Here is a 14,122-nt window from a genome sequence, read left to right as displayed (position 1 = left end):
TCTGAGAAACGAACGGTATGTTTTTGTTTCACTTACACCATTCTTGAAATCAAGTCTAGATTGCCAGCATGGTAGTCACATTTCTGGAAATATCAGGGATTTTCGTCGCAAGCTGAAAAAATTTTTACCTTCTTTTAATTTTATTTAAAAAATCCGATAAATTTTTTTTTCTGTCAAATAGCGAAAAAATGAAGCAGTTAGAAGTAAAGAGGCTGTTAGAAAAATAAAGCCTTGGTAAAAACCAATCGTCAGGATCCTCAAGCTATTAACATGCATATTGACGAGTAAAAAACCCATAAACATTAAAAGTATACACAAATATTGAACTAATAAGTTTCACTATATTTATTATTCGCGTATTTCATTAATACTTTATTATTATTCTATTAAACTTTCTTAGTTATGAAATTTATCCTAGTGAAAATGAAAAGTTTATTTATATTTTATTAGAGTACGTTATATAAAAACAGATTTAAAATAAAAAGTATAAAATTATTCATTTAATAAATAAAAAAAACTATGAACATTGACAAATAATAAAACAAAGTTTCATTTAACGACAATGATTGATTATTTATTGAACTGACTGAACTGAACTGAATTTTCTCTGAACAACTCAGTTTTAAAGACTTTTCAGAACTATTCAGAAAAAAGTCCGACAAATTTCGACTTAACTGATACTCCTGATATTAGAAGCTGCTTCGAACTAGTGGTCACGGGTCTACATTTGAGGCGAAACCGTTTGCTTAAAACAACTAAGTCTAACAAGAGTTATGTAGTTAATGGCCCACATAATCGGATTGCCAATCTTATAAACTCGCTACATAATGAAATAGTGTTCCAGGGCGGTTCTATAAACACATTTATATCTGCGATTAAACAGCGTCTACTGCGGTTCCATTAGCGCATCTCAATCAGCATACATAGATTTGTTGTACCCTCATTTCTTTTTCAATATTTATATTAAAATTTTTATTAAAAATTCTAATATTGTTAACTTTTGATGTATATTGCCGATTGGCGTTTTTTACTTAAATAAATAAATAAATTTCCATCATGGTCGAATTAAATAAATATTTCCAATGGTTAAATATAACTACATATAGTCAGGGAATTTTTTAATTATTTGACTAGAATACCTAGAAAAGTCAGGGAATTTCAGTTTCAAAATCTGTGGTCACGATGGGTTTTTTGTTCATAGTTGTTATTGCTCTAACTAACTAGTCAAAAATCATGATCTTGAAGTTAGTAGCGATTAACAATTCGAATTTTTATTTTTTTAACAAATCAATCACAAAAAAAAATATATACATGTAGAACATTGAAAGAACATTGAAGAAGTAAGAAATCCAAAAATTATTAGACGTCGGCTAACTCCAGTATCATTAAAAATCTACTAGATCCAGAAGAAAGTTTGTATGATATGGTTACATTTATAAAAAGTGGAATGTAAAAACAGTTCGATCTTTTATTTATTTTTGCTCTGGTGATTGAATTTCCCTATGTGGATTTCCTATATTTTTTTATTATTATTAATTTATACTACAATCTGCCAATTAACATTAAGTAATTTCTATCCCAGACAGCATTCAAGTCAGAATGACTGCTTTACGACGTATTTTTAAAGGAGTCTTCAAGAAGTCTTATAATGACTTCTTAAAGGTGTCATTTTTAAGAACTCTTAATTAAGAGTTCTTGAAGACTTCATAAATAAGACGTCAGTTTTGTGACGTCTTATTGTATGCTTTTTTTAACTTTTTTGAAGTCAAAATTAGGAACTCCTTAAGACGTCATGGTAAGTTCATTCTGAAGTCTTATTTGCGGAGTCAGAAAAAAGAACTCTTTGAGAACTCCTTTTAAAGACGTCTTACTGAGTTCGCTAGGTGGCGCATTCGATATCTTGAGAACTTCTTAAAGACTTCTTTAACATATTTTAAGACGTCCAAATCATAAATAGGAACTCATTCAGAACTTCTCAAGACGTCATTTTGCTATCTGGGATGATACATATATTACAGGTGTTAGAGGTAAACTCTATGGCTTGCGAGGTATTTAATTAGTTGAATCGGTTTTTCAGATCTGACAGTTTATATCTTTTCAATTTTCAGCTAATTTATTCGACGTTCAGTAGGTTTGTTGCTAGAGTGTTGGGGTGATACAGTAATCTAGTCTCATAGTTGATGCTGAGTTGTTTTATTTCAGATTTTACGGTTGGAATTCCGAGATCTCTGTGTATTATCTTGTTTGACACAAACCATCCCTGATTAAAAACTCCGATTGAAACCGCTGGATTCCGATTGAATCCGATAGACTTTCAATCAGAATTAATTGGTTTCAATCGGAGTTTTTAATCAGGGATGGCGCTTTAACTATAGTTCTTAGTGTTTTAGACTGGAATCGCTGGAGTATTTCAATGTTGGAATTCCTGGCAGTTCCCCATAGCTGTATGAATTCCTATATGGGAATCTTATATAAATCCATACCCTATATTAGTTTTAATGGATTCTTATATAAATACATACTTTTTCCACATGGATTCCTATGGGTTCCCATGCAATCTTACACGGATTTTTTAATAGAGTAGTGTTTTATCAAGTTTTAAAAGAGAGCTAAAAATTTAGTATTTTAAAAAATTATTATTTCCGTCTCGGAGAGTAATTGTTTTTGAATTCCTATTTACTGTATGAATGCAACAAGGATAGTTACATTAATTTCTCTGAGTATGGGAGGTATGGGGAAAAGAAAAGACATTTCACCTCAAATTTAACAAAACGACAGTTCCCGCGTAGTGATTTAAACGAGTACTTTCTGAAAAATAACGCACTCTACCGATGGAAGATTGGGCTCACAAAAAATCTAACCCATTTTTTTTTATTACTGCGTTCAGGCTTCTTGCATCTAAACTTTGAAATAAACATCAACGGAAAAATATTTAGGTTCAATTATGACAAATAATCCAGATCATATTTTATTATTTTGTGGAAAAAGAAAATCAGGGAAAGATTATATTACTGATAATTTGCAGAAAAGGTAAAATTAAGGACATTCTCAGACAATACCCCCCCCCCCCCACTTTTTAAAAATATGCAATGACCTTGAACTAGCATTACGGTATTCAAATTTTATTAATTAATTAAAAAAAAATTGAAATCTTAATTGAAAAAAGGACAACGTAGTAGTAATTTCGCCGAGATATAGGATTTAAAAATAATTACAGCCCTGATGGAAAGTTTTCGGAATTTTCTCTGAAAAACTCAGTTCCAAAGTTCTAAAGACTCCAGAGTTTTTCAGAGAAAAGTCCGAAAAATTTTCACCAGGGAGCTATCAATTAGGAGTTAAACAAAATTTATTCAATAAAGTAAAGCTTTTGAATTTTTTGTGAAATTGGAACGTGATATTTTACTATAAATATGAACCTGGCCACTAAAAATTTGTGCTACAGATTTATTAAACTTGTACTTAATTTTTGAGCCATTTAAATTTTGAGCATTCAAACTTATCTTCTTAAACCCTAGTATGTTTATTCCTAAATGATTAGACTTCGTTCTCTTTCTATCATTAGTTTATTACAGAGTTTATATTGTTATTTTTTAAATCATTTCAAATTATAATGTTTATTAAACTTCATACACGTGTACTTTATTATAAATAATTATGTATATCTTTGGCTTTTGCTTTGGCATTAAAATTAAATAAATAAATAAATAAATTTTAGTCTAAAAAATTTGAAAATTTGAATTGTAAAATTGATATGAAGTTTTTAATGAGTGTGAATGTATTAGACAAATTTATAATTATAAATAAATAGAGTAAATAATTTAAAAAATAAAATTTTTGAAAATGTGCATTTAAAAAATTTTGAAATTAATAAGTGCATTTTTTACAATTATTATTTTTCAATTTATTTAAATTATTTATTTATAATTTAAAATTTTTTCTGATGTCTGCTACATTTACACTCATAGATTTTACTGAAATTTATTTTAAAATCTATACCTCGGTGAAATTATTACGTTGTCTTTTTTTCAATTAAGATTTTAATTTTTTTTCATCAATTGATTAAATTTTGATACGCTTATGACAATTGAAAGCCATTTAAAATTTTAAAAAAGTGGAGGGCACTGTCTTATTATTATTGTAATTATGAATACATAATTTTTAAGTAATTCTGGTTATGCAGGCTTGGTTCTGAAAAAAGTATTATCATTAAACTTTCGGGTCCCATAAAAAGTCATTGGGCAAAGTCATTCAATTTAGACATGAATCAATTACTTAGTGACGGAGAGTATAAAGAAAAGTATAGACTCGAAATGATAAAATGGGGCGAAGATAAAAGACGTGAAGATAACGGTTATTTTTGTAAAGCAGCTATTGAAATGTATAATGGTAACAAACTATAAATAATTTATTATAAAAAATTATTTGAATTGAGTATTGACAGATATTAAGATTTGTTTAGCACCAAGTAAAAAAATCTGGATAATCAGCGACGTTAGACGTAAAACGGACATTAAATGGTTCAAAGAAGTATATGGAGAACTTTGTAAAACTATCCGAATCAAATGTAATGACGACATAAGATCTCAGCGAGGGTGGAAATTTACACCAGGTGAATTTTATTTGATCATAGTATAAAATCATACTTATAATATTTTTTTCTTATCTGTTTATTTATTTTATTTTTACAGGCATTGACGATTGCGAAACTGAATGCGATTTAGATGATGTAAATGACTGGGATTTAGAAATAATTAATGAGCGTGGTGACTTGGATGATATTATAGCAAATATTATCCGAATTATTAATTAAGTATACATTTTAATTTTTTAAAATTTCTAATTTTTATATTAATAAATTTTATAGTTTTGACAAAGTTGCGTAAAGATTTTTTCAACGTGCCCTAAAAAAGACAATATCTAATTTCTTGTCACGAAATAGTATATTGTGTGACTAGGGATGAAACAAAACGATTTCAGACCAAGGTGAAGTCGGCTGAAATAATCCGTAGTCTGTTTTTCATCTTTTGTCCCAAATTCATTATATTTTTCAATTAAAGCTAGTACTTGCGGATGGATACTGAATTTAATTTTCTTCATATGTAATTAAATTTTTTTTTATTGCGAATATTTAAAGCTCAATACCTTTTTACCTATTAGGATTACGAAAAAACTAATTAACTACTTTTTTGTAGAGAATTAAATTTCCTACAAGACTGATTGATGGAAAATACAGAAAAAAATTTTTCTTTCTTTGGCATTGACTGAATAAAAAAAATGATAAATTCACTTGTAATTTTTAATTTTAAGGCTCAAAAATTTATTTTAAGGCAAAAAAGTCAATCAAAAGATAGTAAAATTGTCGTTTAAATTTATTTGATAGTCAATGTACATTTATATCAGTTAAGACGTGATTTACTATCTTTTGAATTTGAGCGAAAAATTTGATGGCGGTCATCGACTTTTGCAATTTTGGAAATTTCAAAATTTTCCCAAAAAGCGATTTTTTGAAAATTTTTTTCAAAAAAATTTTTTTTTGGTACCTTTAAGTATCCTCTTTAAAACCTAGCTCAGATCATTAGAGTAATTGTAATACATTTCGAGATCTTGGAAGAATAAGTTTAAGAAACAGGAAAATTAGTGAAATTTTCAAAATTGCATAACTTTTGAAAAAATTTTTTTAATTTTTTTTCCCTTGGCAGAACTTCGTTATATGATGAGAGAAAACTTCTGACCAAAATTCGTCCAAATCGAAAGGGGTCGATTCCAATTATTGGTCGATTTGACATGGAATGACCCTTCTTGAAGAATTAAGATATCAAGCTGCGCTTTGGAGGAAATTTTCTTTATACCTTAGAGGTTTTTGGAATGATAGCCAAAAAACTTTTTTTTTTGGACCACTCTAGTGATCATCTATTAGCGCAAACGTAAATTGTGATTTGCAACTTATAATTAAGCAGAAACTATAAATACTAATTATTATTCACCCTTATTTTTATAAAACCTAATCACCAAGTCAAAACTGTCATCTACGTAAATAAAATTAAAGGTCTGAGATTATTATTAACTAAATGACAAGTATCAGAATTTAAATTACGAATGCCTTCAGTTAACGGACAGAAACATTATTCGCACAGAGGCAAAAATTTAAACTTTCACATACAGATCTGGTGAAAAATAAGTAATTATTACAGTTCTACATAAGACTTTTTTCAGTCTTTAATAACGCTTTATGCATAGTAAAGTTTCGTTCAACAAAAAATACATTAGAAGCTATAAAATTTGGTATCTATATTTGTAATTACTTTATAACAAGAAGTTGTCTCCATTATTACAGTGCAAAGTATAATACAGTAGAAACTCTGTAAGTCGAACCTCGATAAGTCGAAAACCTCCTAAACTCGAAGAAATGTTTCATCCCCTTCCCTCCAAGCCCCAAAACCTCCGTTGCTCGAAACTTTTACCCTCTATAAGTCGAAATAATTAGTGAGTCCCTACAAGCTATTTCTGTACATTTTTACCCTCCATAACTCGAATACACTTGGACCTCTTTATCTCGAATTTAAAATTATTACCGTAAGTATCTTATTAGGATTACCAGCTCTACAAAATGGTAATGGAATTTATAGCTGACGTCAGGTTTTCTGTTGGCGATTGTAAAATTATCATACCTTTAGACTTAGTTAGGATTCACTGCAACACACATCAATTTCGACAGCTCCTGCTGCCTAACTCGAAATCTCTATAACTCGAATTTTTTTGTCTCTCCCTTGGAGTTCGAGTTATAGAGGTTCTATTGTACTTGAAGTTTTTTATACGAGGGTCCTGTTTTTGTACTAAAAACTGTAATTTTTCCACTGATATTTTTTCCGTGGTGTGTAATATACTCGTTCGCAGCTTGATTCGACAGGCTGTATCAAGGTATCATTAAAAAAATATTTTTAATAATACCTTCGAACTCCAACTTGATAATTTTTTCGATCTTTTTATTGCCCAAAAAAACAATCCGAATATACAGAGTAAGGATTAATAAAAAATCGAGCAAATGGTTTTAATATAATACACAATGTTTGATAAGTTTATTTTTATATTATAACTTTTTTCAATAACTCAATATATATATATATATTATTCGAATCTAAAGTAACAGACTCTAAATAAGAAGTTGAATTGTATAAACGTACTGATTAATATCACAGTTAGAATAACTTATGGTTATTATTTTTGTATTATAAATGGCCTTATAAACTTCGACTTAATGGCCAAATAAATGATAAATAAATAAATATTTTATAAAGAAAATGCAATTTCATTTGTTTCTATAATAAATAAATTTAAAATCCTATTATCTCTTTTTGAAGTTTTACCCAATCCATAGCTTTCTGGGACAATAATCTCTCTTGACTTAACGCTGTCGCAGCTTGATTAAATTTATCTTCGTTCTTTCGAATGTACATCTGCGCATCTTGCTCCAATAATGCCATTTTATCGGGTCTTACGTCATCCATAGACACCATTTCCGTTAAATAAGGATTAAATCGGTAGTAAACGTCATCTGGTAAAAGATCATTCAATACTATATGGACTCCTAAAATAAAAAGACAATTAATTTTTGATTCGTTATCCTGATTAACCATCTGAATTATAATGTAAATTAATTCACTACCTTCTGTGTCTGTGGCGCTGGCTAAAATTTTATAAAATTTATCTTTCCAACTAGACGCAACAGTTTCTTTCATTTTGCCTTCACTGTTCGGAATAATTGGTGGCGTTCTACCAGTTCCAAACGATACCACACATTGAATGGGAGTATTTGGCCATAAACGTTTAGCTTCATGAATAGCTACTGCACAAGGATTATTAACTATTATTCCGCCATCAGTTAGAATATAATCTCCATGTTTGAATTCTTCAAAATAAGTCGGAGCAGCTGCTGATGCTCTTGCAGCTTCCCATAACTTATGTCTATAAGAGCCCATATATTGGCTCTCTACACGTGGTGGTAGAGTGTAATTTCTAAATATATATGCTGCTACTTGCGCATCATTGAATATAGTTGCGATAGCTGAAAACTAAAATAATTCATTAAAAAAAAATGTTGGAAAACAAAAATGCACCTCAATCGCTCATGATAATCTATATTATTAAGAGAGTAATGACAGATTTTTAAACTCCCTTTTGGTTTTAGGAAGCTTTTCAAAGCCAAAAAAGTCTGCATAGAAAAAAAAAGGATTCATTGACACAAAAAATCTTTACTCGCCTAAAGAAAACTTTTACTTACCCAAGAAATTTTTCGCATTGTGAATTGAAAACAAAAATTTATTTAGAACTAGAAAAAATTACTCAGTGCAAGGAATTATTTCTTGACCAAAAAAAAACTTTTCTCGCCCCAAGACAATTTTTGTATTTAATTGATAATTAGGGACAAGATTTTTGCCTTATTTTTTAAATGAACAGTTCAAATTTTTGATATTACGGGGAAAATATTGGTCTTATGAAAAAAGTTTTAGAACAAAAGTTGTAGAAAATTTAATTTTATTAAAAAAATGTCTCTTATGATTTTCTTATACGATCGATATTTTCACTGTAATTCAGAAATTAAGATTCATAATGAATGATTCAAAATTTTGTTAATTATGAAAATCTTAATTTTGAAATTACGGTGAAAATATTAATCGTATAAGAAAATCATAAGAGACATTTTTTTAATAAAATTAAATTTCCCACAACTTTTGTTCTAAAACTTTTTTCATAAGACCAATATTTTCCCCGTAATATCAAAAATTTCACACCACTAATTATTAATTATTTTTAAATTAACGTAAAAATCCTGGCTCTATTGATAATGCATAAAAATTTCTCGGTGCAAATTAAAAGTTTTTGCGGCAAGAAATCTTTTTTTTCTGAGTATTTTATAAATTTATTAGCGATATTTGGGCAGTCACATAGTGACTGCAGCTTGCTCTTTAATTATTATTTAACTTTTAACTTATTGATTTAATTTTTTTTTGGTTTCATTATTTTTAGTTTTGACTTTCAGTTCAATTTTTCGTGAACTACCGGTCGTAAGTTTTTTATTAATTACAAATAAACAAAAAAAATTTTATTAATAATTCTTAATAGGGGTCTTGCGACAAAAGATACAAAGCTAGTAACAATAAATCAGGCCAATTTATTATATTTTTCGAGTTATCGTCGTTTCGAAGATTTCATACACGATAATGGACAGCACTGGTTTCTTGGATTAAAATAATTAATTTTAAATCAATGGAATAATGAAGACTTAATACCAGGTAGAAATTATTGTTTAATAAATTATCTTTGTACTAGTATACAATTTAACCCATTTTAGAGCGTAATAAAAAAAGTGTAAAGATGATTTAACGTGAGTGAATTAATCGCTTGAGGTGTGCAAAAAATAAATTATTATTTCAATGAGTTATTATAGAGAATAATTACCTTCGGTGAATGAGGATCACGTGCCGTTTTTATGAGATCTTCATTTCCCAATTGTTCTTGCAACATTTGTTCCCACAATGCAGTATCATAATATGCATGACTCCATACTAAACTACTTGTTCCACGAAGTGCGCTTTGATTAAAAATCTTCATACTGAGTGCTTTATACAAATCAGAAACTTCATCTAAAGATTTTCGTTTCGGTGATCCTGTTAATTAAAACGTATCATCATTAAAAGTCTTTGTAACTGTTATAAAAATAAAATGAAATAATTTTTACTATAATTATTTTATATATTTTTAATAAGTACCGTTATTAGGGTCATTCCATTTTATGACTGTTAGCATGAATAAGCAGTATATTCATTAAAATTAATCATATAATTATATAATTTTATATATTAAAAAATACCTAAATTTGCTGCAAGAATTGCGCCCGTACTGACTCCACACATGTAGTCAAACATCTCATGTACTCTGCGTCCGGTTAATTTTTCCAATTTCTTAAGCATTTCAATGACAAGTAGTCCTCTCGTACCACCCCCATCAATCGAAAGAATTCTGATACCTCGGCAAGGAAGAGGATCGATGTATCCCACTACTGCAAGAGCTTCTCGGATAGATGCTAATTATAATAAAAATATATTGTCATATATTATTTGTTATTATTTAAATAATTATAAGTAAAAAGAAATTTATTATTCGCTTTACCATTTACTTTCTCATCCTTCGATTTCTGTCTCGTTCGCAACAGTGTTTTTACTGCGCCTTCTTTGATAGCATGATATCTTGCTTCTGGAAACTGCTCTACATGCGCTAAAAAATCTTCTATTCTTTTTATTTGCGAAGTATTTGACTCAGCGATAATTATACTATTTAATATATGTTTTGTTCTTGATAGAATACTATCTTTTGTGATATTACTTTTGACATAAGTCTTCCATTTAGGAATCGTAGTCAATGGCAAGGATTCTTTTACTCGAGGATTTAATTTTATAAAGAAATCACTCAATAATTGGGGTAATGCTAATATTTGGTCTTTGGTATTTTGTAATAATTGATCTGACGTGACAACCGATGATTGTAAAACTTGTCTTTTACCATCGATATTTTTATCATCAGTTTCTTGGTTTACTGTTTTTGGTATTTTATTATCTCTTTGAACGATAGCTACTTTCTTTTCATGATCAATATTTTTGTTGGTCAATTCGTTATCAGAAAAATTTCTCTTGTTATTTTTTATAAAAGGGTAAACTAATTTCTTAGTTACATCCATCCAGTATTTATTGAATATTAACTGAACATTTTTATTGTATTCCAAAATAGATAAAAAGTTTTTTGAATTAGTTAATGATTTCCACTGATTTTGCATTCTGATTTTGGATTGAGTTAAAATATTCAGAGAATGTGATAATTTTTCGGTTACATTACTATCATTTCGATTTGTTACACCATCTGTAAGCTTTCTGTAAAAAATATTTTTTATTATTAAATTATTATTGTAAATTTGTGTGAAAAAAAAAAATGTAGTTTTTACAAACAATCACACAGCAGTCCAATAGAAGTTTTCAATAATCACTCTATCAAAAAAATCTATGTGGAATTGCATGGGAACTCATAGGAATCCATAAAGGAAAGTATGAATTTATATAAGACTCCAAAAGAATTAATATAGGAGTGTATGGATTTAAATAAGAATCCATGGGTTTCTGGATTTCCATATGGGAAATCCACATAAGAAATTGTGGGTACCTAGATTTCCACATAGAAACTTTACATAGGAAACTGCGTATCTAAATTCCTATGTGGAAAATCCACATAGGAAATTGTGGGTTTCGAAATTCCCATGTAAGAAACCCACATAAAAAACTGTCATTCCCCTATGGGAATCCTTGTAGAAAACCATATGGGTATCTGAATTCCCATATGGGAACTTCACATGGGAAACTGTAAGTACCTGGATTTTTATTTTGACATAGTGCAGATTTCCATGTGGATTTCCATAGGAACCCATGTGAGAATCTATATCGGCCCTGATAAAAACTCATTGAAAAGTATTGAAAAAGATGAGAATTGAATCGTTTTGAATACTTTCTATACCCCAAGGTTTTCATTTGGACATAAAATGAATACTTTTCAATCCCAAAATAATATAAAAATTTCTAAACTTCCGAGGAATTGGAAAAGATTCAAATGAATTGATATTTTTAATCTTTCTGAATACTTTTCAATACCAAAAAAGTTTTGAATTTTAGTCATGTATGGGATTGAAAAGAATTCAAATGAATTGAAATTTTTGAATCTTTCTGAATCCTTCTCAATACCAAAATAATTCCATATTGGACGGTATTGAAATGATGAAAGATTGAATTCTTTTCAATATTGAATTCCATTTTAAGAATTAGAAAGTATTCAAATGATCGAAATTTCAATTCCATTCAATACTTTCCAAAACCTCTGTGGGATTGAAAAGAATTGAAATAATTTTCAATCCTTTTTTATGAATATTTTTAATCAGGGGGGACCTATGCTGGATTCCTAAAGGAAACCATATGGGAATCCATCCGAAAACGCCACATATGTAAACCCACATAAGAATCTAAGCTAAATTTCCATATGGATTTTTTTGACAGGGCAGTTTTCATTTTAAATATCACCTACACAGTAAAAAATATTGTGTTAAAATAAACATAATCTGTATTAGAAACGGTCCGCAATAATTGTATTATTTTTTAACACAGACTATTTGTGTTAAATTTAAAAGACTAAATTTGTGTTAAAATTTAAATACAAAATTCGGGTAATACGAGAAATAAATTCATCACTTTTTAAATGTCAGTGGCAACATAAAAAAAATGTTAACTTTTACATATTTTTGCACTATAGATATTCCTTAAAAATAATATATATATTATTTTGAGGTTATCAAAAGTGACAACAATTATTATTTAACATTTAACTATTTCTTTATTGTAAACAATGTTCTTATTAAAGTAAAGATTTTAAAAAATCACGTAATATTTCATACCAGGAGTAAATAGTAAAATTAATTTATTTTAAAAAAACAAAAACACATTTTTATTTAGCGAAAAAATAATCTTTACATTACACAAAATAATTCGAAATTATAACTAAATTTTTTTGATTACTATGATAAACATTTCAGCTTTTAGTAAATAGTAATTTTAATATGTTAATAAAAAAAACTTTTAAGTTAAATTTTGACGTTCATAAAACGTCGATTTCATTTTCATTTTTCTAATTCTTCCGTGACTATCGATTGAGTTTCCAACATAAATTTAATAAAGAAACACTTAATAAATGTTGATAATTCAATTTGCGTACCAGGTAACACTTTTAAAGTGTTAAATAGTAGATCGATTTAAAATTTTTAGTAACACAGTTAAATATGGCAATTTAACACAAAACAATCAACACAAAAAATTTAACACAATATTTTTTACTGTGTAACCTAATGTTTATCAAACGTTTCGTAGAACTACAAAAGTGACTGTACATATTTACTAAATATGTTAGTAATAACAATCATAGATAAAAGATAAAATTAACTATCTCGTCATTGAGAGTGAAACCAACTAAATTGACTTCTTAATTCTTTATATATATGCATGAATATATATAGTTGTATATAGCACAAGTATCTTTTTGTTATTTATTACCTTTTCAACGTTACACCTTGTCTGTAATATCTAAAATTTTTACGTAACACCATTTTATTATTTAATGATAAATAAATCAGTTTTCCAACATCTCTATTAATTATTTTTGTTTTCATTAATGCTGATAAAAAAAATGTTCACTTGGAAAAAAAAACACAATATGTTGAAAAATATTATGATTAATTTCAAATTAAATCACTATTAAAATTATAAACAAATATTTCAAATTTTCAAAACAATGAAAACTGTAAAAAAATATTTTTTAAAAATTTAAATAAGATATTAATTGTTGCTGCTGTTTTTACTTTACTGAGTTTAAACGAATGCAAACGTTGTCTTTTATAGTTTTATTTTTTTGGCAATGTTTTCAATATTTGAAAATAATATCACGCGATATCAATATATGTTGTGACGCGCGTAATTGGCACGCGTATTCTAGGATGTTGTATTACTCTTTTCTAATATACGCTACAAATCTAATGTGTAAATAGATTTAATTTAATCAATAAGTGGTGCAATTACAGTCAACTATTTTGTTGTTTGTTTAAATACCGCATGACTTTGTTTTCAATTTTTTTTTCGTAGAAATGAGAACGTTTGTGTACAAATACGGACTTATGAGTATATGCTTTATTTTTTGTTTTTTATTGAGGTGTTTACATTTACGTCAATTGTTATTCATTAGAAGTATATCATTTTTCAAATTAATATTTATCTAATAAAAATAATTTGTAGAAAAGTGAGCACATTTTTCTTGATAAATTTATGTGAAGTATTTGCGAATAAAGACATCGGTTTTAATAAATAATATTTTATAAAATATTGCAAAATATCGTTAAGGTTGCCCTGATTAGAAATACTCATTGAAAAGTATTGAAAAAGATGAGAATTGAATACTTTTGAATAAATCCTATTCCACAAGGTTTTCATCTGGACATAAAATTAATACTTTTTAATTATATTGAATCTAAAAATAATATAAGAAT

The 14,122-nt window shown here is 27.9% G+C and overlaps 2 protein-coding genes across 6 annotated transcripts; one reads left to right on the top strand and one right to left on the bottom strand.

Annotated features, from left to right (window-relative positions):
* Positions 1-2,445: 2,445 nt before the first annotated feature.
* On the top strand, positions 2,446-7,300 carry LOC130670304 (phosphomevalonate kinase). Its single transcript, XM_057473654.1, has 4 exons — positions 2,446-3,030; positions 4,181-4,386; positions 4,460-4,609; positions 4,689-7,300. Exons 1-4 carry the CDS (start codon positions 2,945-2,947, stop codon positions 4,808-4,810), a joined length of 564 nt encoding a protein of 187 aa, XP_057329637.1. The 5' UTR covers positions 2,446-2,944; the 3' UTR covers positions 4,811-7,300.
* Positions 7,150-13,592, bottom strand: LOC130670302 (calcium-independent phospholipase A2-gamma-like). 5 transcript variants are annotated; one of them, XM_057473652.1, is made up of 8 exons: positions 13,137-13,592; positions 10,381-10,922; positions 10,168-10,284; positions 9,869-10,081; positions 9,768-9,794; positions 9,457-9,665; positions 7,664-8,069; positions 7,150-7,585 (listed from the first exon to the last, which is right to left on the bottom strand). In XM_057473652.1, exons 1-8 carry the CDS (start codon positions 13,250-13,252, stop codon positions 7,332-7,334), a joined length of 1,884 nt encoding a protein of 627 aa, XP_057329635.1. In that variant the 5' UTR covers positions 13,253-13,592; the 3' UTR covers positions 7,150-7,331. The 5 variants fall into 5 exon arrangements, with proteins under 5 accessions (XP_057329635.1, XP_057329634.1, XP_057329632.1 ...); XM_057473651.1 differs by lacking the exon at positions 13,137-13,592 and adding an exon at positions 12,929-12,990 and having other exon boundaries at positions 10,168-10,922; XM_057473649.1 differs by having other exon boundaries at positions 7,151-7,585; positions 10,168-10,922; positions 13,137-13,589.
* Positions 13,593-14,122: the final 530 nt, after the last annotated feature.

This window comes from Microplitis mediator, chromosome 6, assembly GCF_029852145.1.
Source record: "Microplitis mediator isolate UGA2020A chromosome 6, iyMicMedi2.1, whole genome shotgun sequence".
Classification (NCBI taxonomy): Eukaryota; Metazoa; Arthropoda; class Insecta; order Hymenoptera; family Braconidae; genus Microplitis; species Microplitis mediator.
Note: the sequence above shows the minus strand (reverse complement) of the source record. Positions and strands in the feature narration are given on the sequence as shown.

Excerpts from the sequence above, each read along its gene's own strand:
- LOC130670302 (XM_057473649.1), bottom strand. The coding sequence starts at position 13,252 with ATGAAAACAAAAATAATTAATAGAGATGTTGGAAAACTGATTTATTTA. Across the intron at positions 9,666-9,767 it reads ATGGAATGACCCTAATAACG|GATCACCGAAACGAAAATCT; the intron begins GTACTTATTAAA and ends TTTAATTAACAG. Across the intron at positions 7,586-7,663 it reads CAGCGCCACAGACACAGAAG|GAGTCCATATAGTATTGAAT; the intron begins GTAGTGAATTAA and ends TTTTTATTTTAG.
- LOC130670304 (XM_057473654.1), top strand. The coding sequence starts at position 2,945 with ATGACAAATAATCCAGATCATATTTTATTATTTTGTGGAAAAAGAAAA. Across the intron at positions 3,031-4,180 it reads ACTGATAATTTGCAGAAAAG|GCTTGGTTCTGAAAAAAGTA; the intron begins GTAAAATTAAGG and ends CTGGTTATGCAG. Across the intron at positions 4,387-4,459 it reads AGCTATTGAAATGTATAATG|CACCAAGTAAAAAAATCTGG; the intron begins GTAACAAACTAT and ends AGATTTGTTTAG.